The sequence below is a fragment of the Corvus hawaiiensis genome, chromosome 7 (genome assembly GCF_020740725.1).
Source record: "Corvus hawaiiensis isolate bCorHaw1 chromosome 7, bCorHaw1.pri.cur, whole genome shotgun sequence".
Lineage (NCBI taxonomy): Eukaryota > Metazoa > Chordata > Aves > Passeriformes > Corvidae > Corvus > Corvus hawaiiensis.
In genome coordinates, this window is record NC_063219.1 from 17,425,413 (window position 1) to 17,452,402 (window position 26,990).

The following is a 26,990-nucleotide window of genomic DNA, read 5'->3' on the forward strand; positions in this document are numbered from 1 at the left end:
AGGCCCTTTAGGCACTTGCAAAATCAGGCCATTAAATACTAAATTGTTCTGCTGATTTGGCAAGAAACTAATATACAGAATTGGTTAGCTACTGTGTGATACATTCAAATACAGTAAAACCTCACTAATTCCCACAACCAACAATTAATATTCCAAAGCTGGAGTCCTTCTCTGTTCCTCTAAAGAGACCAAGATGAGTTCTTTCACCTCTGACATATGGAAAACAAAAGACCAAAGTTTTATTGTACGTAAGGAAATATAACCTGACTTTTTCTATGAACGAATGTTTGCCAATCCGAAAAATTCAATAATTTGTCAGATGTGTTACAGCTATTTAGTGAGAATTAGCAAGGTTTGTTCGTACTCTAAATCCATTAAAGGCCAAAGTCTTACCTCATCAGGACTAGGGATAATATTTACACTGACAACCTGATCACAAATAACAGATTCTGAATGTATTCTGTTCAAGCGACTCCTTAGTTCAGCATTCTGGTTGAGAGCCTTAAAATAAAAATTGCACATTTCATTTAAAATTAAAATGTAAACATTAAACAAAAAAGAAAAAAAGGAAAAAAGAAAAAAGAAAAAAAAGAAAAATTAAAAAAAGTCTTTCCAGCAATTTCCTAAAAAAAAAAATCACAGAACCTCCTTTCTTCCATTCATAGGGAGATGCCTATTTTGAGATCCTCTCTAACACGATCTCATCTTCGGTTACTCTGCCTTCAGGAGACAGCAGGGACAGATGTTGTCCCACAGTGTAACACTTGCATTCTACCTTAGTTCTTCAGAGAGCTCTTTGGTAGGTGTACTGGTGGGTTATGTACATTATGGAAATGGGGAGTGAATGCAGCAAGAAAGAGTGAAACTCCAGAACAGTAAATGGGAACTACCCACAAAATGGCTGAAGAGGCAATTCTTGGTTTACAACTATACAGCCCCTTCTGAGTCAAGGTTATCAGCACTCAGAGGCTTCAAACAGAGATTGCTTCGTTTCCAGTAAAACCAACATAATTGCTAGTATCATTGTCAGCCCACCCAGATCTATTTTATAGATTTGCCTTTGTACTTATTTCAAACTACTAACCCACTATAGTATCACAAATACCAACAGAATTCAAATGGTGTCTGGTATCTGCTGATTTTTTTCCTATTTTAAAGTCCAACCTAGATTATAAATTTGGGTGCATATATATATATATATATATATATATATATATATAATCTGTTATTTGGTGAGACTTGTGTGCCAGATTCTGAAATCCAGAAGTATAATATGCTACATACTTAGAACACAGCTGACTTAACCTTAATATATTCCCAGCACTGAGGATTATAGAAAAGAACAGAGGGACATATCGTTTTAGTAAGAAAGGATTGTTACAATGTAGTAAGAACCTTCTTCTGTCTCCCCCTAGTGCAGATTCAGGAATAGATTGCATGAATGTACTGAAACAAAGAAAGACCAAAGGAAAATAGGCAAGCTTAAACTGTCGTCAAACAGTTTAAATTACCCAGTTTTGCTTTGTTCTGAAATGGTCTGGGTACGTTCATTGTTGACATCCCTCAGAAAGGGAAGGTAATGACTAACAGCAGCCTGACAGCAGCTTCTTCATCAGCTCAAACCTGGTCATGAGACTGGACAAACTGAGTCAAGTCAATTTTCCACTTACTCTTCATTGAGACAGTGAACTAACATATGACAGTGACTTTTAAATTAACGTTAGAGGCCAGGAGCAAGAAGAAAGCATGATTCTCTATTTAATGCAAGTTGCTAATAAATACCCACAGGTCTTAGACAAATTTGTGTCAATAACCAGAAATGTTTACCCTTATCTCTTGCCCCTAATCCTTTTTTATCACAATGCACAGAAATCAATCTACATAACATGATATGCATCTCTACCTATAGAAAGTTTTGTCCTTAAACCTTTAGTCAATATTTCTTGCAGATGCAGTCCTCCACACCAATCCAGCAAATGCTTTTATGCTTCCTTGACAATGAATTTTAAAAATTGAATTATTTTGCAACCTGAGGACTTATTGTTGCTTATTTCTTCTTTCCCACTAAAGCAAATTACAATTTTTCCTTTAGCTTAAGTGGGAGAGATGCTGGAGAGTAACAGGTGTGTATCCGGAAATCCTATTTACCCATGACTATATTGCAACCCACGATTCCTTTTGCATTTAGAGACACAGACATATAAAACAAATCTGACAATATACAGTCAAAATTTAAAACTTAATTACAAAAACAAGAATATTTCCCTGGCTGTGCTCCAAGAAAGACATCCAGCATTTTTATAAAAACATTTGATCCTTTTTCTTTACTTTAGAAAACCGTAACTGATACATGCTTACACAAATATCCTTCACCTCCACATGCACTGAAGTTAGATCTACATCACAACAGAATATGCCATAGTTCTGGTTGAGAACTTGGTTTTTTCTTGGGTCCTTTTACTTCAGGAAATGGCCAAAATACAAAAGAAATAGTGCATCAGGCAAGCTAGATAGGCTTGAAATTAGATCAAGAACATACCTGAGAGAGGGACTGTCTGAGGTGAGCTATTTGAGCATTGTGGCCTGTAAGATCCTGCTCTGAAACAATCTGCTTAAGCTTCTCCTTCTCTATAGCTATGCTGTTAAAGGCAGACTTCAAAAGAGAATGCACTAAGCAAAAAGAAAAACATAAAACAGGTGTTTTCTTGGCTAAAGAAATCACATTGACATCTATTACAATACTTCATCAATAAAGACAGAGAGAGAGACTTCCATCCCACGGTTATGGACATTCGAAACAAGGGTCTGAACTTCAAGTAACCCATGCCAAATTAAGCACAAACACTTACAGTTTGCGATTGTAATGTGCACACCCTATGTTCACACATATCTCATCTCAGCATATTCTTGGTGCTGAACATAAGGAAAGGTGCATTTTTGGAAAAACTGTGTCTAATGTGTGTTATTTTCTTTCTGGTTTTTATTTGTACTTTTCAGAGTAACAGAAACATCAGTTCTGCTAGGACTTAATATTGTACTAATAAAGAGGATTACCTGGTCTTTAAACAGCTTTTTGAATTTTTTTAAGATGTCAGTCTCACTTTTTTTTCATGCTTGTTATATAAAAGCAAACTGATAACAAAACCTTTTTAAAATGCTGCTTTTCAGTTTGCAGAACCGTTCACTTACTGGCAATAAAATTGCATTTCTAAAGTACATTACTGTAATAAGCTCTTTTTCCATTGATTCCACTGACATAGAAAATATTGCAGAAAAATGAATTCATAGCATTATGTGTAGCAGTTACATTCTGAATCATTTTTCGGGAGAAACAATGCATTTTGTTGAGGAAAAAAAAATGTTTGCAAATTCAGTCACATTAACAGAATGCAGAAAGTAGTTCAGAAGACTTGGAAAACAATTTCAGAGTTTACCTATCTCTACATTTATGACATGCATGGAAAATGTAAGAAAGATAATCCATGTTTCCTTTATATAAGCCACCTGAACAGCTAAAAACTCTTGTACAATATCATCTAATGCAGATGAAAGACCTGGTCATAACTAAGTGAAGGCAATAAAGAAACACAACAAAGAAGCACATTACAGGAAAGGCTTGGCATCCCTAGCTACCTTTTTGTGCCATCAAGCAGAACTCTTCTTGAAGCTTCATGTACTCAGTAGAGCACTCCAGAGGGTCTGCTACATGGCTTGGGGGAGCCTGAAACTCGATGTCTGCACAAAGGTTGGGGTTGGATGAATGCAATCGAACGGGTGACATCGTAGCACTGAAAGGGACCTACAGTGAGAAACAGAGAAGAAATGTTGTATAAGGTGTAACCAAACTTTTGACTCTGTTGAAGCAAAATACAAATTTCTTCTGAAAAGACTTAGTTCACAATGCAAAGAACATGGTAAGAGTGAACATGTAACTTCTTACTCTCCTAAATCTCAACACAGCTGATGCAGACTTCTCTTAAATTTTTTCACTGAAACAGAAAACATAAGGCCTAAATACACAGCTAACAGCTAATGATGGAGTATTTAAATTCTAACATTTACAAAAAATGGATGATTTCCATTCTAATGCTTAGAAGATTACTGGAAAATTGAACCATGAGACATGCTCCTTTATATTTGGACATTTGGGAGTAATTGTAGATGAGTCTGTTGTTGCAATACCAACATTTGAAGTATGCAAGTTCCTCCACAGATCTAGAAACAGGATATAATATTATCAAATATATCATTGAAGTTTTTGAAAACTACACATAAATCTTCAGTTGAAACTCATTGTACTGGCAACTATGAAGAGGGAAGAAGCATACAGTCTTTCTATTTTCTTTTTAACTAAACAAATAAACAATAGCAACAAAATAAAATCAAAACTCCACCTGATTTTCATTTAAAATACATGAACCATAAATAAATGCAGAGAGATACAGTTTAGTAAGATGGAGCAAAGAATTTAGTTCATTATCTTTCCACTTCTCTTTCTCCTCTACTTTTCCGGTACAGTAGTAAAAAAAGTACATGCAACTCTTTCTAAGTTAAATATACATGTATCATGTATAGCAGTTACCTATATGCTACATAGGCACTATATGGCTACCACTGCTATATATGTGAAGCGTGTGTGCATGTATGTTCTATTTTACTTTCATGTCACCATTTACACATATTTATATGAAAATCAGACCAAGAACACAACTTTCAAATGTAAATGCAACAGAAAGGCATGCAGAACTACATTTTGTTACTTAAATATTAAGCACTGATTAACATATCAAGCACTGTTTAGCACATTAAATCTAATTAATTTCATTAGATTGATCAAATGTGTAAATCAAGAATTTTTACACTGCAGCCCAATTTAATTATTCAAATATGAAAAATGGGGCCAAAATACAAAATGTCTCTTCCAAGGCATGATAAAGAGCAGCAGATAACATAAAAAGTCATATTACTAAGAATTTTTATCAACACATTAATTCTGTACTGCCATCAGTGGTTGAACTTGGTACCTTGTTATTTGATTAGATCAGGGAATGGTTTTATCAATTTCTTCTGCAAAAGCAGACATCAATACACATTTTAGGTTTAGGTTCTGATTCTCCAATGAAACCCTCAAAATCCTGTTGGATCTATTAATCATTCCACTCATGAGGGTACTCGGTGAAATACATTTTCCACTCTGTTCTTTCTCGATTTCCAGATACATATAGCACATTAAATAATAACTCTATAGCACCTATCTAATATAAGCTTTATTCCTGCTCTCATGTATTTCAATTTCCAGCTATATCAACAAAGTAGGTATTTTTTTACTGGACCTTGTTTTAGCCTCATATCAAGAAGAATTCGTTAACAGAAGATTTAGAATAAATTCCTTCTATTCGTACTGGCTACTTAACCTTTTATCTTCTTCACAAGTGCCAGAATGCCTCTCTCAAGAACCCCGCAAAAGTTGGTTAACAGACTACTGTGGCTAAATGTAGGTTAATTTCAAATTTCCTTTCCAAAACCTTTCCCCTTCTTAAACGGGAGAGCACGTTCTTAGAACTTTCTGGGAGCACCACAAAGGTTCAACTGCTCCAGGCGGCTCCAGGAGGGCAGAGTAGGTATCTACATTGTATTTCTGTGTGTGGAGCACAAACCCAACCCTCTAGACCATCCAGAAGGCAGGAAAGAAGCTGATACCAGCTATCATGCCAGAGCTTGAGGGAGAGTCCCCCCAGCCCCACATGCCTGTGGTGATGGGGGAAGCTCTCCAGACCTACATGGACTGGCAGAGCTGCAGGCAGGCTGCCCACACATCCAGGGGGGCTCTGTGTCACTCTGTGATGAATCAAGCTGAAGAGATCTGCTTTAGATCCATCATTTCTGCCTCAAACCTCAGCTGGCCAGGCTGAAAAGAAATGTTTCTGCAGTGAGGCTTATTGAAAAAATAGTATTTTCAATTATGTTCTAGAACCAGAATTTACATGTTCTACAAACACGTCACACTACTTGCAAGAAATATACATTCACATGACAGAGACAAGTAGCCTTGCTGACTGCTTTAAATACAAGAACCAAAAATACTGAATTGTTGATTGACATGAACTCTCCTCATATGCATTTTTTAGAAAACTTTCCAAGCTACTTTCCATAACAGATGAAAACAACCAAATTAAACAGCCATTTTCATTCTCTTGAATAAGCAACAGTACAAGAAACACAGCCAATATACTTCTCTTCCCCTTTTTTCCTTTCACTGATGTGCTTTCTATATTAATGGTGACTTGATCCTGTTCTCTATTTACTACCTATTCTCTTTTTGATTGTTTTTTATTGTTTTGAAGGTTTTTGAAAAAATATTTAGATTCTTGATGCATCACTCTAGTTTTCTCCACACAGACACTTCTAGACATCACCTCAGATGAACCTTGTCCCAACTTCCTGCTTTACACCAGAGGCATTATACCCACTCATCCATCACCTTCTTCAGAACTACGTGTTCATGTAGGAACAGACTGTTCCTGGTCAAGCGGGTTGTAAGGAAAACCTCTTTCTACTGTGCATTTAGCTGATATAATTCTGTATTCCTCAGTCTATGCACGCAGCTTCACTGTCTGGGAGAAACAACCATTTTGTGCATCAGCCAGGAAGAACAGGCCATGGCCATGAACACTGCCAGAGACACAGAGTCATTTTGGTGCCTCTAGTTTTTCTCCCTCCTAAATTTTTTCCAGCTCCTCCAAGACATCCCTCAACAGGTCCTCACTTCAGCTGCAGGTAACAACTCAGCAATTTGCTGTACTCTTACTTACTCTTCCACTCCAAGTCCAGCTGCATTTGCACTGAAGCACTCCCTAGGTAAGAAGTACAACCCTTGCCAAAGCTGTTTAACTGCTGCTGAACCTTCTGGTTAGAGCCTCCCACCAACACTGCTCAGCCCCGAGCAAACGGAGTAAACTGGGAATTGGTAAACTTCTGTGCTAGGCAGGCAGACCGACAGAGTCAAAATAGCAAATCAGTTATGGAGCACGACATTCAGCATCCACTGATTACAGAGGAATAAATTTAGATGAGTTAATTTGGAAGCTGGAGAAACACTGATATGTCTCATACTTTTTAAAACAGCACAGCAATAACAGAGTTCGTGGTTCAAGTAGCAGGAACTCAAGACAGTCAGGCTTAAGCAGAAACTATGTCTGATCTAGGGGATTTCAGCTCCGGCCTGTAACAGCAGACCCTGGAATACTTCAGCCTGGTGAAGAAATTCACTGCTTGGGCTAGATAAGGAGTATGCATTTAAAGCTCACTTCAATCTTTGGCTGCACAGTCTTCCCTATCTCACTGTTGTACTTACCAGTTGATGGATTAGTACAAATGTCTATATTGGGCCTTCCTAATGAGTACTTTCTTGATAAAGCAGTAGCTGAGGATATCCTTTTGATGGTAGTTCAATTTCACAAACAGGACTTCCCACAACTAATCCCAGCCCCAGTGTTGATTTCATAGCTCCGCATTTCCTGACAAAGACTTAGAGAATTAGCAAAACTACATACAGACACTGAGGTAGTAATATGACTTTTTGGGATTATGGAATGTTAACAGATAGTGCCTCAAATGAAAAGGCTAACCTTGTACTACTTATAAAAATACCAGAAAGTTTTGTAATTTCATGGTTATTTGTAATAAATCTCCTTAGTTCTGTTGTCTTGCTATAACTGTCACAACATCTTTTAACAGAATTTGGTAATTTTTTTCTATTTTGTATAGTATGTCAAAGACATATTCAGTGCAGGGCCTGAGTCTGTCACTTGCACTTGCATAAAGGAGGAGGGATACGTACCATGTAAACAAGCTCAGACCCACATTTATAGAATACTTTTATGTTGGGCCTTCTAAGAAACTCAGCTGAAAGTGGGTAGCAGGGACACCTCCAAAAAGTGCAAGAAACATTTTCATAAGCTTATTACACAACCAAGTTACACAGCTTCCCATCTTTAGAGCTATCCCTTGAGTTTTAAATCCACTCACTGTTGTAGCCACTGCAGCTGCCAGTCTCTGCCGGCGTCGTGTTGTGCTGAACTGGCCCTTCGGTGCCGGCCCTTCCTGACAGTGAATGCAAGAAAAGAAGGAAGTAGAAAAAGAGAAGGGAAGGGGTGATGGGACACAGGAAGATGAAAGGTGATCAGAAAAGGGAGAGGGAGAGTCTTTAAGTGGGTTTCAATTTTGTTAACTCTTATGGCCTACACATGTTGAGGACATATCATGTGTTTTCAGCTGTGCATGCCAGAGACATAAAAAGCTGGATACTTCATTAAAATTATCTCCAGATGAGTTAGACTGCAGTGCACTCACTAAGACTACCAAAAAAATATCTATTAGTACTGCCATTCAGAGTCATAAGGCAATAATGGAGTAAGAGAACAGAAAAGATGCTACAGCATGCCAGAAAATAAAACAAAAATCAAACTCTGCGGTCACTTGACCATCTAGAAGATGAATTCTGAAAGAGATCACTTTGCAATAGTGGAAGTACATAAACTGTGGTCACTGAAGATGCCTGCGTCTCAACAGTAAAACTTTTCAGTGTGTATGTTATCTAGTGAGTTTTCTTATGTAAATATTCCTGTACATAGCTCTGGCATTTCCACATCCATCCTTGAGCCTATTGAATCATTTTCTCCACACATCACTTTTCTGAGTTCCACCTGCTTTTCCCATTGTTGAAGGCTTGGCTTCCAAACCAAGGCAAAAGCTCAGATAAAGCAGCACAAATAAAAACTAAGTATTTCAACAACTGCTTCCTTTTCTGCATGCCTGACTTGTGACCTCATCCTGATCCTGCTTAATTTTACATTTATTTTACTTGTAAGAAGATTTGTCATGGTACATTAAAGTCAAACAAGTAACTGTCTAATGCAGAGGAGCTTCCCACCTATCATAAAGTCATTCTATTTAATCTTTAATCAAAATGTCATTATTTTGAAGCCATTTTAAGATTTTGGAAGACTAGGAAATACACCTTTCTGCTTTTAGAAAACAAATCTCAATTCCTTTACATTTTTCTTCCCCTATATCTTCACCTATAGTCACTTCAGTATTTTTAGATCTCTATACATTTTTATTTTTCTGCAAACAGCCTGATTGCCATACAAATAACAATGTACAGATTGGATACATGGACACCATGCTGAAGAACAGGATATTGTATTTCAATTATTAGCTGAACTGTTTTGCTTCTGTGACATTCCCAGTAGGGTTGCTATGGTGGAGAATGGCCAAACACTTCACCCTCTAGCTGATATTAGTGGCAATGCCACTGACAATTGGAAGGGTTGTCTAATGAACACAGTAAAAGACTTGTGGTGCAATATTTTATATGATTCTCACGTTAAAATAACATGTACATAACCTCTGAAATACTGAGAACAAACTCTGTTAAAGCAGAGACCAGATCATAGGCATGATGCAAATCTCTTTGTGCTCTACAGAATTATGTCTATCCTGTGAATAAGAGTATGGAAGAATATTCTTATCTAATAATAGGAAAAAACCTATGTACAGAAAGAGATATGCAGAAATACATACACACATATATATATAAGATTATGATTGCAGGTATGCATTATTAAAATGGGAATAGTGAGCTTTGCAGAACCACACACTCTCCTCAACATAATAGAAAGAGAGGTCATAATCTGAGTTACCATAAAAAGAAATACTTAAGGGAAAAAGTTATAAGCTAGTCTGGGTCTGGTTTCAGTTCTGAGCTGAAAGCTTCAGTAGAGCAAGATGATTTTTCAGCTTACTCCATAGTATACAGTTCTCTATTAAACTATTTTCCCTGGGAAGTCTTGGAACTTTACAACTTTTGAGCTTTTGATATTTTGAACCAAAATATCACTGGTTCTTTATTGTTTTGCAGTAATGCTTTTTTTCTTCATTTGAAGATCTTTAGGCTGTCATGAGAATGATAACTTAGCCTTTTCCCAAAGGGAAATAAATAACAAAACCAAAACCTACAACTCAGTTTCTGCAGAAAAGTATAATTTGTAAAATGAATTAATACAGGTCAACTAACCTGTTGTTGAAGGCCATTTTCATACAATTTTAAATAGGCTTTTTAAAAACAAAATGAACCTCCTTCATAAAAGCAATCTTTCTTTACAGAAGCAATTCATATATTACTCTTGAGTAAAGGCCTGTAAATTCAGCTCTTAATTGTAAACAACTTAGCAATAGTAAACACCCAAACCTGAAAATGTATAGACACATGCTATGATCAGTTTTACTTCAGGGAGTAACCCTGCTGTAGTTATGAGCAAAGTGAGCAAAGTCAACTGCACACAAAACTGGTATATTTAAGTGGTAAATATAAATTTCTAGGAAACAAATCAAGCAGCTTTACTTACAAGAAAAAGTATGTTTTAAATACATTACACACCTAGCATTCATACTGCAGAATGTGTTATCAGGAATACAAGAAAAGCTATCTTACAAACAAAAAAATGGTAACAAGTGCAATACAAAATCTGGATGGGAGAATTCCCTCCTTGCCTCATATGCAGTGGATACTGAGCCAGAAGAAATCACAGCCTCACTCCCCATCACTCACAAAGCACACACCTTTATATAAAGCTCCCTAATTTTATGCTCCCCAGAAGGATGCTCTCAACATCGTACAATCTGAAGGTCTTTGATGTAGTTAAAACCTGCTCATTCTGAAATAAATAGGTGTAAGTACTCTAAATGGAATTAAGATTGAAACTAGCTTAAAGTTAGATTGTTAATATTAGCATTATCCCCTAAAACTAACGAGAGGTATGGAGGTATGAGGAAAGTAATAGTACAAAAGAAATTTTATTAGTACCAAATGTCAACCATTCAATAGCAAATTATGTGTAAGCACCATGAAAACAATGATCGCAAATCAGACAAAATGATTCTCAGTAGGGGATATCCTGATAAACAGTTCAGAAAGACTTGAAGCAGTCTTGAAAAACTGAGCAATAAGGAAGGCCAATGAAGTAGAAGGAATGCCTAACAGAAGAACAAAATGTTAATTAGCTTAAAGGGCATGTAGGCTTCAGAGGGAATCCACATTTTACTGGCAACCTAAGCAAATTAGGAGTAACACAATGAGTCAGTGAGGCCGTCTTCCTACAGATCACAGCTCTAGAATTCAGGAGAATTCTAGAGACAGCTCTTGGAAGAATAAACTGAGTCTATCAAACTAGGCAAGATAATGGAGTAGCCATCAAGTATTCTTTGTCTTCCTTACAATTCCGTTTCACTGCAAATTAGTTTATAAATCAGTCAACAATAACTTAATAGTTTGCTATAAAAAAATAAGCTTTATATTTGCAGCATGAAGCTTTCCAGGAATTAATGCTGACCCAAGTTAGGCAGAGTTCGTTATCAACCCAGAAGTGACAGACCCATGTAGAGCAGTGCCATGCACACACACCCTCTCAGGGGAACCTGCAATCCTATTTGAAAATTTCAGGAGCTGAGGCACACTCCTGCCAAACCACAAACAGCAGTTTGAGAGTCAGGTGCCTCTGATGGAAGCCCAGGCCAGAGATACTTCGGCAAAGTGTAGATAACAGAGGAACAGCTCATTATTCACTATGAACAACCATAAATCATCATAGATTGACTGCTTTCACCATTTTTGTGGATAGGACTTCTCTGAGATTACTGTGGCATGAAAGAACATGCAGTGGTGACTGACTCTTCATAGGCACCAAGTACTTGCATGCATTTTTGTGATATTTTAATTTCCCTGTGTTATTCAGCACCAGGGAAAAGCTGTGATCCTTCAATTGCAGATAATAGGACATGACATCAATCACAAAAAGTCCTTTGTTAATAAACCTTTTTAATCCAAATTAAATGAAAATTCCTTAATGCACCTATTGGGGACATATTAGAAGCTTTCAAAATCTGTATGAATTTCAAGGTATTTGAACGGATTAAAAGTTGCTGACATTTATTTACTCAGTTGCAGATATCACAGTGGTGACTGCTAGCTCCCAAAGCCAGTTGAACAGTCTTCACTACCAGTTGCTTAGTTTTAAAAAAGATCAGCTTTTGGATCAGACCTCAGAACACACAACTGCTTCCAACAAAACACAGTGCAGCAATACAAGCACATGATTCTTATTTCTGTGCTTTTACCTTTCAGTTCTAGGGAAGGATGGAGTAAATTCTTGCTTCACATAATTTATTTTTTGGTTATTTGATTTGTTCCCATATTAGCCTTTTCCATAACAGGCGGCTTGTGAAAATACTTATAATTGGTAATATTCCAAGTATAGATCTTGACAAAGACAACTGGTGTGTTTAGTATTTCATTCTGCTTTTAACTTGATGTCTCCTGTTCAACTGCCCTTCTTTGCAACTTTGATATGGAATGGCAGTATCCCCATATGGTGCATGTATATTGAGTTTTGTACGCCTTAATTGACTGATATTCAGATCCCACTCCTTTCCCTAGATGGCAATGTTCTCATATGAATGATAATAAAATCTGTACTTTTCTCACTACCTTGTCTAGGTTTTGAACAACAGAGATTTAATTTACTTCATCAGAAACGTAAAAGACAGCACATTGACGTCCTACTTTCAGCTAATATAACATTTCATGCTTAGAATTTAATCTAAATTCTACAGTGAAAAGTAAAACATGGTGCATTCAGTACCTGAAGTTGAATTTTTGCATCTTTGCTGACACTTTTTGTTCTCCATCGTCTCGTCACCCGCTTGTCTTTCTTTGAAATATCTACACAGTTAGCCTACATTACACAAATAGTTAAAAGCGACTAAGTGCTATTGAGTTGACACAAGCAACACAGACAATACAGCAAGTTAGTAAAGAATTGTAGCATTAGACATGTACAAATTAGAAAGCAAGGAGAAGAATGCTGCTGCTGGGGCCCGAAATTGGAGCAGGGATCAGCTGTAGCTATCCATACACTTTTATAAACACATGGTACAGTTTGCTCCTTTAGCAAAACTACCGGTACCCTTTTTTCATGGGTGCATAATATTTAGGTCCAGATCTTGAAATTCTCATGGATTCCTATATGTAGATATTTGTAAAGGCAAGAGGATTCAGTGAAAATGGAAGGAAGTATTTATGATTTAGGATCTGCCACTGCTTTCTGTTAAGAGGAAAACTCACCCTGAACTGGGAAACAGTCCAAAACTTGGGACCTCTGTACTATGCCCCCTTTTCTAGAGCATGCAACTTTGTCTTTGAGGGTCTTTGGGTCTCCAATCCTTAAAAAACTTAACATGTTATCTTACTCAACACAACAAAAACTCCTTAAATACAACATATGTTCTATTGTAACAGTCCTCAGTTTTGTTTTGCAAATTACTTAATCATTTGCTTTGTCCTATTTAACTCAAATACTAAATACATCTTAACTATTTGTTTACACATGAAACAGAAACAGTATTACACAAGATTAAAATAAACATATAAGATAAACATTTCATCCAAGATTTACTATTATTTCAGAAAAACATTGTGAGTTAACAGACAACACCTCTATATTTCCCTTAAGAGAAAGAACAAATATTTCAGCATAATGATTTATGTTCAAGCATACTTACCTGCATGTCTGTGAAATTTGGTGCTGACTGAGTTCTCTGTAGTATTTCTAAATTTTGAAGAAGTTTACTGAGTTCCACAAGGTTAGACTGACAATGAGCAAGATCTAACAGATATAAAATAAAAATACATTAGGTGCTTCAATTCAGACTTTTTTTTTGCCATGGTGTCCATTGTTAGCACTTAATTGCATTATAAAAGTTAAATGTCCATACCCCTTGTAGTAAGACATCCAAGTAAAAGTTTTATTTTCAGAGGTGTTGAACACTTGTTATTTCTATAGGAGTCAGCAAAAAGTCTGGACTTCAAAAAGTGATCATATTTGAACAATGACATCTATTAAAATAACTCCGTACTACAGATTATTAAGATAAATTTTAAAAGCAACATCCCAAAACACATAGAGAGCGAAGTTCCCGCCACAAGTATGTAATTACCTGAAGAGCTACTACATGTTCATGTAAGGATATAACTTAACCACTTTACTGATTTGACTCTTTCTTATATCAACAAGAAGTTTTGCTGAAAGAACAAGGCATGAAAAGATAAAGTCTAACCTTCTGCACATCTGTCCATCTCTTCAGAGTCCTGCAACCAGGCTACTACTTTACTCTGACCAGTAGTGCAGGTGACAGGAAGGCTATTACTGCAAGGTATAGGAGGCTGCCAGGGGTAGTTATTTTGTTGCACCTAAAGCAAAATAAAATGCTTAAATTTAGTGTTGCTGTGTTGCCTTGTCAGTGTAATGACTATACTACTTCAGAATAGAAACCAAAGTATGCATTGTGTTCTCAGTGAGATCTGTGATTTGTCTGCATAGTTCCCAAAGACAGAGATTTTCATGAATAGCATGTTGGAGAATCAAACCAAGAACTCCACAAGTGGACTGTGCTAGGTACCAGTTAGGAAAGCTGCTGTTTAAGAGGAGGAAAAATCAGCAAAGAGGCAGACTTATGTCTGATGACAAAGGCTAGTGTAGACTGTACGGGTGGTGAATACTTTGCAAGATCTCTACAGCAGCCCATTAATGAAGTAAGGCTAATTAGACAGTATTTCAGCTGATTTCAGCTGCATACACTCACAGCTTTTTGCTGGCCATCGGTTCCCACAGGGGAAGCTCCTGTCTTATTGGCATTACAAGAGCTCACTGAAACTGCCCACGGGCAAGCCATGAGTTTTCAACCAAGGAACACTACACACCTTTCCATCTGACACATTGGCAGCTGGTGAAGACTCTGTAGTAGATGCTGAGGGGAATATATGAAAGCTGGCATCCCTCGGAGATCTCACGATCTCATTCTGACGGTACAACCGGTGGTGCCGTAACTTTGAAACCCACGCATCAAATGAATCCTGCGATTTCACCTGGAAAACAATTTATTATCATGAAAGCATTCAAGATACTACTTTTCTGCACGATCTTTTACAATTTTATTTATTTCCACTGAGAATGGAAAAAATATGTACTTGTACTTTTTACCTTTAGGTGATAGATGTGTTCTTCTGTGTCAAGATCTATCCTACGAGCCTTTTTTTTTATAGACATGACTGATAAACCAACATCAATGCTCCCGTGGACCTTTCCTTTCTGTATCTAAAATCAAAACACCAGGGTAAAAATTTAGAAGTATCATGCACTTTTTCTACATATTTTACAGAAAACTATCTGGTGCTGAAATGGTTTCCCATTTTATAAACATTTTAACATAAAGCCATATTAAAAAACAAAAGCTGCACTCAGACTGACCACTTAACCACTATTATATTTATAGTCAGAGAAAAGTATCTCACAAGAAGTGCTTGGTACAAAGACAACTCTAAAGTTTAGGTGTGCTAAGTGGTTCACACCAGCACACAGGTACAGGAAAGTGAGAAGCAGAGAAAATTAGACAATACTTGACACCCTGCTGCTACAACTTGATAGTTATTGGTATCAGATCTAACTAATTTACTGCTACCTTTTACATCTCTAGAGTACATTGTTATCAATTCTTTGTCCTATCCAAATATCTCAGAATAATCAGCTTTGACTGACATAAAAATTGGAAAAGAAAAATACACAGTCAGGTTAATCTCTCAAGCAGCTTCATTCAAGAAACTACTTAAAGTAATTTAACTTACATTTCCATAGAAGTAAAAAAGGTAGAATTCTTGAAGACATAACCAAAATCTTACATGATTTATCTTTAAATCCATCAACAACTTTCATGTGTGTACTGTCATAAATACGCCTACACTGAGTATGAGCAGGCTGAACTTCATTGAAAGTTTTAAAATAGTCTTCAACTCTACTTACATCAATTGGTGACTTTGAATATTTCAACATTCCATTATCCAGGACAAAAAACCTCTGAAATTATAAGAAAAAAACCAACAACATTCCTTCTTAATGAGCAGATGCAATTTAAACTGTGTACAACAATTCGTCTGGAAAAGGATTACCCTGTAACAATTAAAGAATGTTTGGGGGTTGGAAGGGGAGGATAAATACAGTAGTAAATAATTTTCTTGCTTGTTTTTTGACAATTATCTTCTAAACAAAAACCCCTAGATTCTCTTTTTTCAGCATCATGTTCTAAGTTTATCATAAACTTTGATAATGAAGGGTATTTTTTTTTCCTCCAGTTTTCCAGGCAATGTAATAAACTCTGTAAGAAAGAGACTGTAGGACAAGAGAATTACATCTGTTTCTTAATTTTCTTCCTGTTTTTCTTCCCTCAGAATCTGGTCACATTTCAAATTAACAACCTACCTTCCCTATCCAGAAACTGAAAACTTTTTCCTAGTGCAAGATCTACATCTCAAAAGGAAGACCATCTGAGAGACCATGGTCTACCATCCAAAACTTTGTGCCTTGTGGCAGACCTCTACTCAGTGAAGTAAAGAAGAGATTGCAGTTCATGCTGAAGACACCTTTTCTAGTGTTAATCTAGGTAATACAGGTATTAGTACCAGAGTAAATATTGCAGCGTTCCCAGAAACATTCCCAGGTCATGGGAGGGCTGATGTTTTAGGTGTTAGTGATACAGGGCGAGCCGCTGTATCTTCCCTGACATGGTTACCAGGACTGGCCTAACCTGATGATGCCCGTGCTATTGCCACACCTTTATTTTGCTGAGCAGTTCCGACTTAGAACTGAGAGCAGAATCCCCTATTCACACTGTATTTCTCCCTCCATTAAAGCTTCCCTAGCTTGTCTGTACCAGATCACTCAAGCTTCTTTGCTGTCAAGTTAATGCAGACTTCGACGCACAGCACAAAGATAAAGCCTAGCAGGAAACTGGACCTGAAATGAGATTCACTAATTTGTGTTTATCATCGCTAACTTTAAAAACATGCAAAGTAATAGCACATAATTCCTATTTTTAGAGTGTAACCTAAGGCATTAATCTATGTTAAAAACCCAGAACACAGCAAAATATTCTGCTTGTTTCTCAAAGCTGTTGTGACATGGAAAGGAAGGACAACGGTTTCCTTAGGTAAACCTGTTAAATTAACACTATGAGCAGGGTCAGTAGTTAGCAGAAAATCCCCCCAAAGTTCTGGAAAATGATGTCAGTCACACAACAGATGGTACCAATATCTCACACAGGGCAGGAAAACAGTGCTTTTCTCTACCCCAGCTGAAACCAGCACACCTGGAGATATAACTTCTTGAATAAGATGTCAAAACAACAGGAACATTTGGGGGGTTTTTTTTAGGTAGGTATGGTCACTAATGGACTTCACAAGAACATGATATTCATGTCATATTGCTCTCTAAGCTGCATACACAAAAGAAAATTATCTTTCATCATCATTTCATTCCAAAGCACACCGCACTTCAGAGAATGGTAAGTTCACCAAGTTGCACACACTACACCTGGTATGCTACTAAAGCACATTCAGGACTGCCAGAATATGACATGCAATGTTCCATAGACAAAAGATGCTATATACAGCTTTTCTAGCAGAACACTAACACAGCACTTGCTGCAATTACTGTCTCTGAAGTTCCTCACTGGACCCTCAGTACAAAGTATTGTTATGGAAACTCTGAGATATCCAGGCTGGCGTTGGAAAAAAAATAAACTTATTAACAAACCCAAAGTTCCAAAACCTAAGTTCAGCATAGCTCCCAAGGTGAAATGTAGGGCAGAGTAGAGGGGGATGCTAAAATGCGCAGTTCTTAATCACATTAAAAATTATCTACACAGGTAACTGCTCTAAATTAATCCAGATCATCAGTAATCACCTTTACAGAACTGTGAAAGTTGGACTCCTTTTACTCACCTATAAATTAGTTCCTTACCAAAACAGACACTTGGCCAAATAGCAACACATTAATATAATGTATTTTAAAGGTGTGGGAGCAGTGGTTTATTCCATAAATTCTTACATAACTCACTGATTTTTTTTGGAGGGTCAGAATGATTTGTTGGGGGTGGGGGATTGGTACGCTTTTTCATGTTTCAGCTATGTCAGTTTGAAATCCATTAATTTGTCTAGACTAAATTCAGGTAATGCCTAAGTATCTGGCTGCTGAAACGACAAACTCTAGTTAAGTAAAACAAAGCCAAAACATCTAATGTAGATAAGCATGCAGGAAATAAAGGGTGGCAGGCATATGTATAACATAGCACAACATGCAGAAAGAAGAGAGAAATTAGGAAAAAAGCTGTAATTTACACCAGTATGGACTGCATTTAGACTCAGACCTAACTAATTCCCACAGTGTTTAGCAAGAAAAAACCCCAAAAGTTAGTGCTTTCCCAGAAAAAACACCATGAATAGCTAATTATTTCACTACCTTTTGTAGTAAAAATCATTCTGTCCCTGAAAATTATTCTACTATAAGTACCCTTAGGAACAAAAATATGAGTGAACATCAATACCACACATCTTGTTGCTAAAAAGGGGGGGGGGGGGGGGGGGGGGGTAGGAAATGCAATTATTGTGGTATTAAATAGAGACAAAATGGTTTAAGAACACCAAGTGTAAGGCTAACAAAAGGCAGAATCATGCATGGAGATACGTATCCAAATTAACTAAACAGAATCAGGAGATTTGGGGTTGAATTTTGGGGTGTTTTGGGTTTTTTTTAAATAGAGATATCTTACGGCAAAAATGCATAGTCCCACTGTATGCCCACAATGAAGATTCCAGTGAAGAAGACAAAAAAATTTGGGGACAAAGCTGAGTAAGTCTCCTGTCAGCAGATCTGAAGGGGAATGCTCTCCTATACAAACACCTTGGATACATGGAAAAGTTCATCAGCTCTCCTCTGCTGTGTAACTTCAATGTAAACTCAAAGCAATGTTAGAGTACACAGCTACACTTTGTTATAATAGACTGGAAAGAAAAAAAGGGGTACTGATTAAACCTCTTAAAACACAAGATATCTGCAGCATTTACAAATTCCATCTGGATTTTGAATACAACCTTAGGCAGAGAGCACTGTGATTTGAGAGCCATGAACTGTGTCTGCAAACTAATTCTGTACACAGTTGGAAGAAAAAGTCATACACCAAAATTGTGGGTATTTATTTGACATCCTAATTTCGTCTAGACAAAAAAATTCCCAACTCATAAAATAAGGTAATAACATTCTGACTGGTTAATGAGACCTTTACCTTGTGCCAACCTTTTAATGGCCATTTTCTCTTTTTCAGCATGAAACCTTCATGTTTGTCTGGCTTCTGGACATTGGTCTGGCCTATTTTCAGACCCTCTATGATTTCCCAGCTGTCAGGTTCCTGGTGAAAAAGCATGAAGACACATTGATTAATTAACTGTGCACACACATGGTGAAAAATTGCACTTACAAGTGGCATAAATTCTTCAGTGCAAGACAATGAGTAGGAGCCAGGCTTTTCAATCAACCTATTTAGGTACCAAACTACATGGTCATTATATTATGTCTAGCTGTATCTCATTTAAAACTACTAAACATAAACATTTTTGGAAGTCTAACCCTTAGCAGGTAAGGTGTATAGTAAGAGTGCCCTTCCTGCTATTTCTTAATCATAAAGAAATTTAAATTTTCTGATCTATAAAGTACAAGCTACATTGGTTCTGGATGTCCCAGTTTTTCCTCCAAATCAGAAAAACTAGCAGAAGAGGTTGCTTTATTGTTGATTTTGAGTGCAGCTAGTGATAATCTACAAAGGCATTTTATGACACAGCTTCACTGGCTAATTGAGCCTCCAGAAAACTGCAAAAGGTAGGGTTTTTTTTTATTTTCCTGCATTAATTTTCACTGTATTATGAGAAATTTATAGGAAAGCTAACTAATTTTCTCTCTAGAGAAAAACACTGGTTGTATCATTTGAGATACAACCAGTTGTATGCCTTTCATGGAGCCAATTAAAGCATATTTCTGGTATACACCACTTCTTTTGCATGGTGACTGGCGCAGCTCAAGCCAGATTTACAATGTAACACAGTTAACAGGTAAAGAACTGTTGGAATTGTAAAAAGAAGAGAGGCCCGGGCTCCGGCAGGGGGGAGAAAATTGCAGTCCAAAACCAATATGGTTGATAAGAGCAAAACTCCATTTATTAGCAATCCAGAGGCACTTCTATAGTATACCAGCTTGTTAACTCTTAAGAGCCTTAAAACTTATCAAAGCGAATTTCTACTTCTACATAATTGGACTTCCATTGGCAAGCTTCTACTGCTATGTTATGATTAAAAGAATTCAGAGTCCACCTCCCTTCTCTCCCGGTTAGCACATCTTATCAGTACAGCTGCATCGTTTCAAAACTCCCTCTTTGTTCCCAGCCCTGTTTTTTTTTCTTCACACAAGAATTTTCTCATGGAGAGTTTTTCTCACACACAGGCCTTTTGCTTACAGGCCTATTGCTACAGTTCTTTTATTGATCCCATAATGCTATCAATGATCCATGCCCCTGATCCTTTAATAATTGCAACAAAGAACAATATTCTTGAAGAGAACAAGACAAGAGTCATGCCTGTATTTCTATACTCTTGCTACTACTGTAATCAAAAGTATTCTGCATCAGTTTAAAAATCTGTTATTGCCAGCTTCCTCAGACTATGAGGAAGCCATACTAATGTTATACTAATTATACCTTAAAAAGCTGTAAAATTGCATTTTCTCAGTTGATCTGTCATAATTCCCAGCAATGTTATGAAAAGTTATCAAGAAAGGAAGGAGGTCATGTAGCATCAAACATTTAAAGGGAAAAAAAACTTGTTTGTCTCCACATTTCCTAAAAAACTGTTCAAAGCCAAGCGCTGTCAGTCTTTCCTAACACCTCTAAATAAATTACACAGCCCTGATAACATCAATATTACTACTATGAAAATATAGTTGCAAATGTAACAGCAAATTTCAAAACTAATATTTTCAATAAGGTCTTGGTATTTTGAGAATGGTGAAAAGCTCTATCCCAAATAATACATACTGTAGTAAATTTTAATATAAATCTTTATTCAGCTTATTTTCCCCTGAATAAGCATAAACTAACTATCCTATTGTCTGTAAATGCCATACTCAAAATCCACCTTTTTTACTTCCCCATGTTTTGCTTCAATAATCTATTTCCATTCTGTGAAGGGAAGCACATATGTATTACTTTTTCCCTACAAGGAAGTACTTGGCACTTGAGGGGGACAAATTAAACTCCAAGTCCCCTGGGGCAAGCAGAGAGTCTCTGCATCTCTGCCAACAGATGCTTCACCATATTGATTTCTCCTTTAGATGATCAGCTGCAGGCATAAGTCTTTTATCTACTAGATAACATCAGTATTGATTACTTCTCAACTAGAAATCACACAATCTCATATAGCTTTTCATTTAAACAAAAGGCCAGATACAGAGGGATAAAATGAGCCATTATTCAGTGCAGTGTGGATACTTGTCTCCTGCTGCATCAGTGCTACAAGCTGTTCTTAAAACCCCCTAAAAATCCTAACTGTGCCTCATCCCACAGTTTTGGAGTGTTGAGCCATGCCCAATACAAGGGTCATTATGAAGGAGAGACAAAAATGGGAAAAAAACAGTGAAATTGATATGCTTGTGGAATCCTCATCCAAGGACAATTCTCAAGTACAGCGCCAGTACTTCAGGACTTCAGTGATTCCATAGGTATTTCATGAGAAGCAGCCCAGTGCAAAGCATCATGACTGGGGGAACACAATCACAGCCTGCACATGCCCCATGTATGGGGATTAAGGGAACCATTACCAACTTCTTTCTCAACTTTTGACTGCAAAATATTTATTTTCCAAATAAAAGAAAATAAACCATTTCATTTTCCCTGGATGAACAGAATATTTCCTTTTGAAATTGTTTTACCAGGTCTGTTTCAGAACTTCAGGCATTACATTTCTGATTTTTCTTTTCCACCAAATATTCCATCATAGCATCCTCACCTTTTCAGTAACAATGTTACTTTTGGATATGAACTATCATAAAATGAAGCTTTCTTTATGTGGAATTAGACTTGTTTAGAATCACTTATTCCAAAACTGAGGAATTTACCCAAAAAGAAGTTGACTTCAAAACACCACACACACGGTTCCACCTCTCATGAGGGTGGCGTCACAAGGGTGGTGCCACCCCTGCAGTTCCATCCTTTTCTCTGCTTCAGGAAAGAAAGTCTCAGCAAGAGCTTTTAAATTTCAAACTACCCTCAAGGGATGTTATTAGGACATATTTTTTAAACTAATATTTGTTAGGAGCAATTTTAGACTTGGATATGATTTGCTCTTCCTTAATAAGAGGATTGGACTGGAAAATTTCTCAAAGTCTTAGAATCATACAACACCCTGAGTTGGAACACACAAGGATCATCAAAGTCCCTTCTAGCCCCGTACTCTGAGATAGCAAAATTTGTTCCTAGGCCATCCATGGGAAAAAAAAAAAACAAAAAACCACCTGAATTTTGGTAATATAACATCTACTAAAGATTACTGGCTCTTCCTCCACCTCAGTTACGGAACAATGAGCTCCAGGGCAGACTCACAATATACTCAATGGTATCATTGGAATATCATGGAATCATACAAAACACTGTCCCTAAAGTGATAGTCTAACTACTTTGTAACTCTAGAGGGAAACTCACTACACAGATTCCATCCCAGGCTTTTGCTTACCTTGGATAGAGAGAGATGATCGCTTTCAAGGAACTGCTTGCTTAAAGAAGGGTCTGTGCTTCCTGAAGAAGCCTTTCGCTCCAAAATATGAACACTCTAAAAAAATAATTAAAGACAACATCATGTCTCAAAACATAAAAAACACTACCCATCCATGACTTAAATGCACAAATAGTTTGCCTTCAGAGGCAATATACTTCTCTTTCTTTATTACTGGGTTTTTAATTAATTAACCTGTTTAACCTAGAAATGATGGTGAACTAAAAAAAACCCAGGAAAGACAAGTAATGCAGTTCTTACCTACACAAAGTACTCCTAACCAGACCTATCATGTTTTCTGTTAATATACAAGACACTGAGTGCACATATTGTGCAGTCAGCACTGCCCTACATTCACTTCTTCACATAAGATATTACTGCCTCTAAAATATTCATTATCACACCTTAGCATTTTGTTATTGGCTTCTCAACAGAGATAAAGTAACTCATCACACTAATGCTTTTAAATAGATTACAGGTATTAACAAGATCAGTTACTGTGTCTCAGATGATGGGCTTGCTGGTGAACATTCATGGAATACTGTGATCTTAAACCACTGCAGCTGTTTTTACATATGACAATACTATAAAATTTTATATCTTCAAAGCATTGTAATAAAAATGAAATACATAATGTCACAACTAGTCTTGAAAAAACTGCTATTCTTAAAAGACATCTAAACATGTCTTTCCATTTTCCAGAAATGTTTCGCTCCTATTTTATAAAAGAAAAAGCATTTTTGATACAAGAGCAAATGACCACAACCCTCATGTGTGGATCTGCATTTCATTCTCTGGTGAAATTTTGCTGCATCTCACACTACTATTTGGCAAGAATTCTACCACAACACGTCATTAGTATCTCTTTGGAATAATATAAAACTGCTTTATTTCCAGGACATGCAGCACAATGACAAACTTGCAATTGCTATTACCCTCTGAGAAGCATATGTTTTTCTCAACTGAAAATGCCAATTAAGTTTTGTTCACAATTAAGCTTCTTTGCATTGACTGAAGAAATTACCCAGGTACCAGAGACAGCAGAAACAATCAGGGAATATAAAAGCACATATAAACAGCAGTGTAAATACTATTGTTTATACAAATTATTAAGTACATAAGGACCATAACCAAACTAAATGAAAATAAACACAGCTATTCATTTAAATGCATGTGTATAACACAGACCACATCTTGCTGCAGAGCAACACACAGACCTTCATTGTTCTCTTTCAAGTTGCAACTGTGAATGAGAATAGGAAAATATGGGGAGCGTCTCTGTTGTCAGTGGAGATTAATAAGCATCCCTGCCACCACACAACAACAATTAGTACTTAATTTCAGTTCATTTTAATTAAATTTTACAGTGAAGAATGCGGAAAATCAGCAGTATTATGTTATTCAAGGGTCAACCAGCAAAAAGCTTCGTCATTTATGCTTTAAAAACTTGTGCTTTATTAAAGGAAGTCCAATCTACTTATTTAGCCCAGTGTATTTTACTAGTCAGATGACAAAAAAAATTTGTATGTATGTAGCACAAGTGTCTGTGTTACATATCAAGTAATTTAATAAACTAATTTGAGCTGAGAATCACAAAGTTCCTAATGATAATGATAAGCTTTCTCACCAAATAAAGGAAATGCTACTTATACACAGTATCACACTTTAACAATATACAAAAGAACCAAATTAAAATGTCTCTCGATTAGTATAATCAGGATGATTCCCAACTTTCTTGCCAGTTTTGTCTGCCAGGCAGGAATCCATCCATCCTGAGATGGAGCAATGCCCAACACAGATGTTCAGAAGGTCTCATATGTAGCAGCTGGTGCAGTTTGTTGTTACATAACTGCAATTTCATGTTGTACGATATTTAGAGAGGAGTAGCCCAACAGCCCTTAGCTTGCCAGATTTCCAGTGACATTTTCAATTAAATGATTTTAAGTCAGGAAGGTTTTGCGCCTTTTTCTTTTTTTTTAATTAGCCTTCAGTCATTACAGTTCCACTTCAGTTGAGAAATACATTATTAGCCAGCAGCACTTTAATGAATGCTGACTTATTCAACTATTTGTTTGAAAATTAGAAAATGAACACCTTTCAAATAAAATTGTCTTCTTTACATTCCTTACTTCCAGAAGTGTTGGCTCATTGTCTATATATGTTTGCTTTTCAATTCTCTTTTCTCATGACCACCATTACACTGACACAAAATCATTTCTTTAGATTTGTGACATGTCTCTAGCATAATATTAAGAGACATTACTTGGTGCAAAGTGTTTTCCAGTAATGCATGTTATTTTTCTGCAAAATTACAACTAGACATCACACAATTGCTTGACATTTTGAAAAGCAGCTAATTTTACAGTGGAAGAATTTAGTTATTTGGAATCAAAGAAATAAAAATTATTTAGATCTTGAAATTATTATCAAGGCTTTTTTTGTATTTTAACATGAAAAACAGAGTTGGTAAAGGAAGCAGTAAAAAAAAGTCTGATAAGAAGGAAGAAAGAGGCAGACCAATATAGCTTCTGGGGTTTATTTATAATCAAACCAGAAAATGAATAATAATCCATTAAACTAGGCATATCAATCAACCTGGTACTCTTATTCCTCTCATCCCAAAAATACAGACAGACAAAATCAATGTCTGCATTGCTGCATTCCAGACTCCCCTCAGGTTTCAGGATTACCTATGCACTATAGCTGGTTTCTCTTGGAGGAAAACGCCAGCACTAGCAAATTCTGTGTGTTCTTGAAAACTAATTCAACAGAATTACAAGTTTAATTCAAATTACTATGTAATTCTATTGCAAAATCTTCATCCTAACTACAATCCTTCCTTCATTTTTATGATTATCTACAACATACATATGTGACACACATTTGCCTCAAAATAGCCCTAGCAAGCCAACATATGGGGAACACAAATGCTTGTTCCACCCTGCATTTTTTTCCTTTTTTCCCCAAAGACATGAGGGAGAGGAAATTGATGGAGAAAATAAAATAGCACTATGACGTTGCATCATATTCTCATCTTCTCTGGAAGGCAAGAATGGAAAACATATTTTACAATATCCTTCCATGTATCTTGCCAATTTCTTTCCTTACTTTGGAGTTCAATGACTCATGCACCTCACTGTTCTGGTTTTGGCTGGGACAGAGATAATTTTCTTCTGAGTGCTGTTACAGTGCTGTGTGTTTTGGATTTAGTATGAGAAGAGTGTTGAAGGCACAGTGATGTTGCTGAGTAGCTCTTACCTTAAATCAAGGACTTTTCAGTTTCTTGTACTCTGCCAGTGAGGAGGTGCATGAGGAGCTGGCAGGGCCATAGCCAGGGCAGGTGACCTGAGTTGGTCCTTGGGATATTCCATACCATAGAATGTCAAGCATAGTGTATAAACTGGGGGAGTTGGACGTGAGAGGCCAATCACTGCTGGGGGATGGGCTGGGCCTTGGCCGACAGGTGGTGAGCCATTGTACTGGGCATCACATGCCTTTCTTGTGTTTTATTTCTTTCTCTCTTTCTTGTTCTTTCTTTCCCTTACAATCATTATTGTATTACTAAACTGTTCTTATCTCAACTCCCAGGTTTTCCTTTGTTTTTCCTCTGATTCCCATTCCACTGGCAGGGTTGGTCTCCATCAGACCAGAGGCTGAAGACCCTAACTTTTGTTTACTGAATCTGACTTCCCATTAAAACAAAAGACATTCAACTGTTTTCACAGGAAAGGCAAGGAAAGAAAAGAGATTTTGAGTAAGTAGAGACAGAAAATCCAGTGACAAGTCTGACACTCATGCCTCTCCCTTCTGCTTCACTGCTTATTTACTTAATGGAATTAATTATATTTAATGCAAAGACATCTCTATAATTTATAATTTATTAATTTCCCAGAAAAAGACAAGCTGGTGAGGATTTCATCACTTACATTGGACACAGACTCTCTGTAGTTCAGAAATGTGCACAACATGTGGTTAACAATTAATGAAAACGATCTGATGGATCATTTTGGTTGGTCATAGCATTCTAGCAGTCTTCAACACCCATAACCATGGGGCCTAGGCATACACTGTCCTATGACAGCAATTCAAAATAGAGCTTTCCTGTCTGAGTTTTTTGTACTGTTCTTTTTCAATCCAAAGTGCTAACTAGCGCATCTTTTATTATTTGCTATTCACTGGAATTCTTTTTGCAACCTAGCAAAACTGTGTTCTTATTTGAATTCCATTTAGT

At 36.8% G+C, this 26,990-nt stretch overlaps 1 protein-coding gene across 7 annotated transcripts in view; it reads right to left on the bottom strand.

Moving 5' to 3' along the window:
- Positions 1–26,990, bottom strand: part of OSBPL6 (oxysterol binding protein like 6) — a 102,046-nt gene that overhangs the window by 22,870 nt on the left and 52,186 nt on the right. For 3 of the 7 annotated variants that reach the window (XR_007204626.1, XM_048308567.1, XM_048308569.1), the window contains exons 3-14: positions 22,721–22,816; positions 19,231–19,353; positions 15,915–15,968; positions 15,099–15,212; positions 14,819–14,983; positions 14,176–14,308; positions 13,621–13,724; positions 12,702–12,794; positions 8,029–8,103; positions 3,634–3,799; positions 2,540–2,670; positions 394–501 (exon numbers count right to left, since the gene is read on the bottom strand). Coding sequence is in view for 6 of the 7 variants with exons in the window: in XM_048308567.1 (XP_048164524.1) it covers positions 394–501; positions 2,540–2,670; positions 3,634–3,799; positions 8,029–8,103; positions 12,702–12,794; positions 13,621–13,724; positions 14,176–14,308; positions 14,819–14,983; positions 15,099–15,212; positions 15,915–15,968; positions 19,231–19,353; positions 22,721–22,816 (1,362 nt within the window). In the remaining variant the exon portion in view is untranslated. The remainder of the gene's footprint in view (positions 1–393; positions 502–2,539; positions 2,671–3,633; positions 3,800–8,028; positions 8,104–12,701; positions 12,795–13,620; positions 13,725–14,175; positions 14,309–14,818; positions 14,984–15,098; positions 15,213–15,914; positions 15,969–19,230; positions 19,354–22,720; positions 22,817–26,990) is intronic. The other 4 variants (XM_048308570.1, XM_048308571.1, XM_048308572.1 and 1 more) reach the window with 4 other exon arrangements.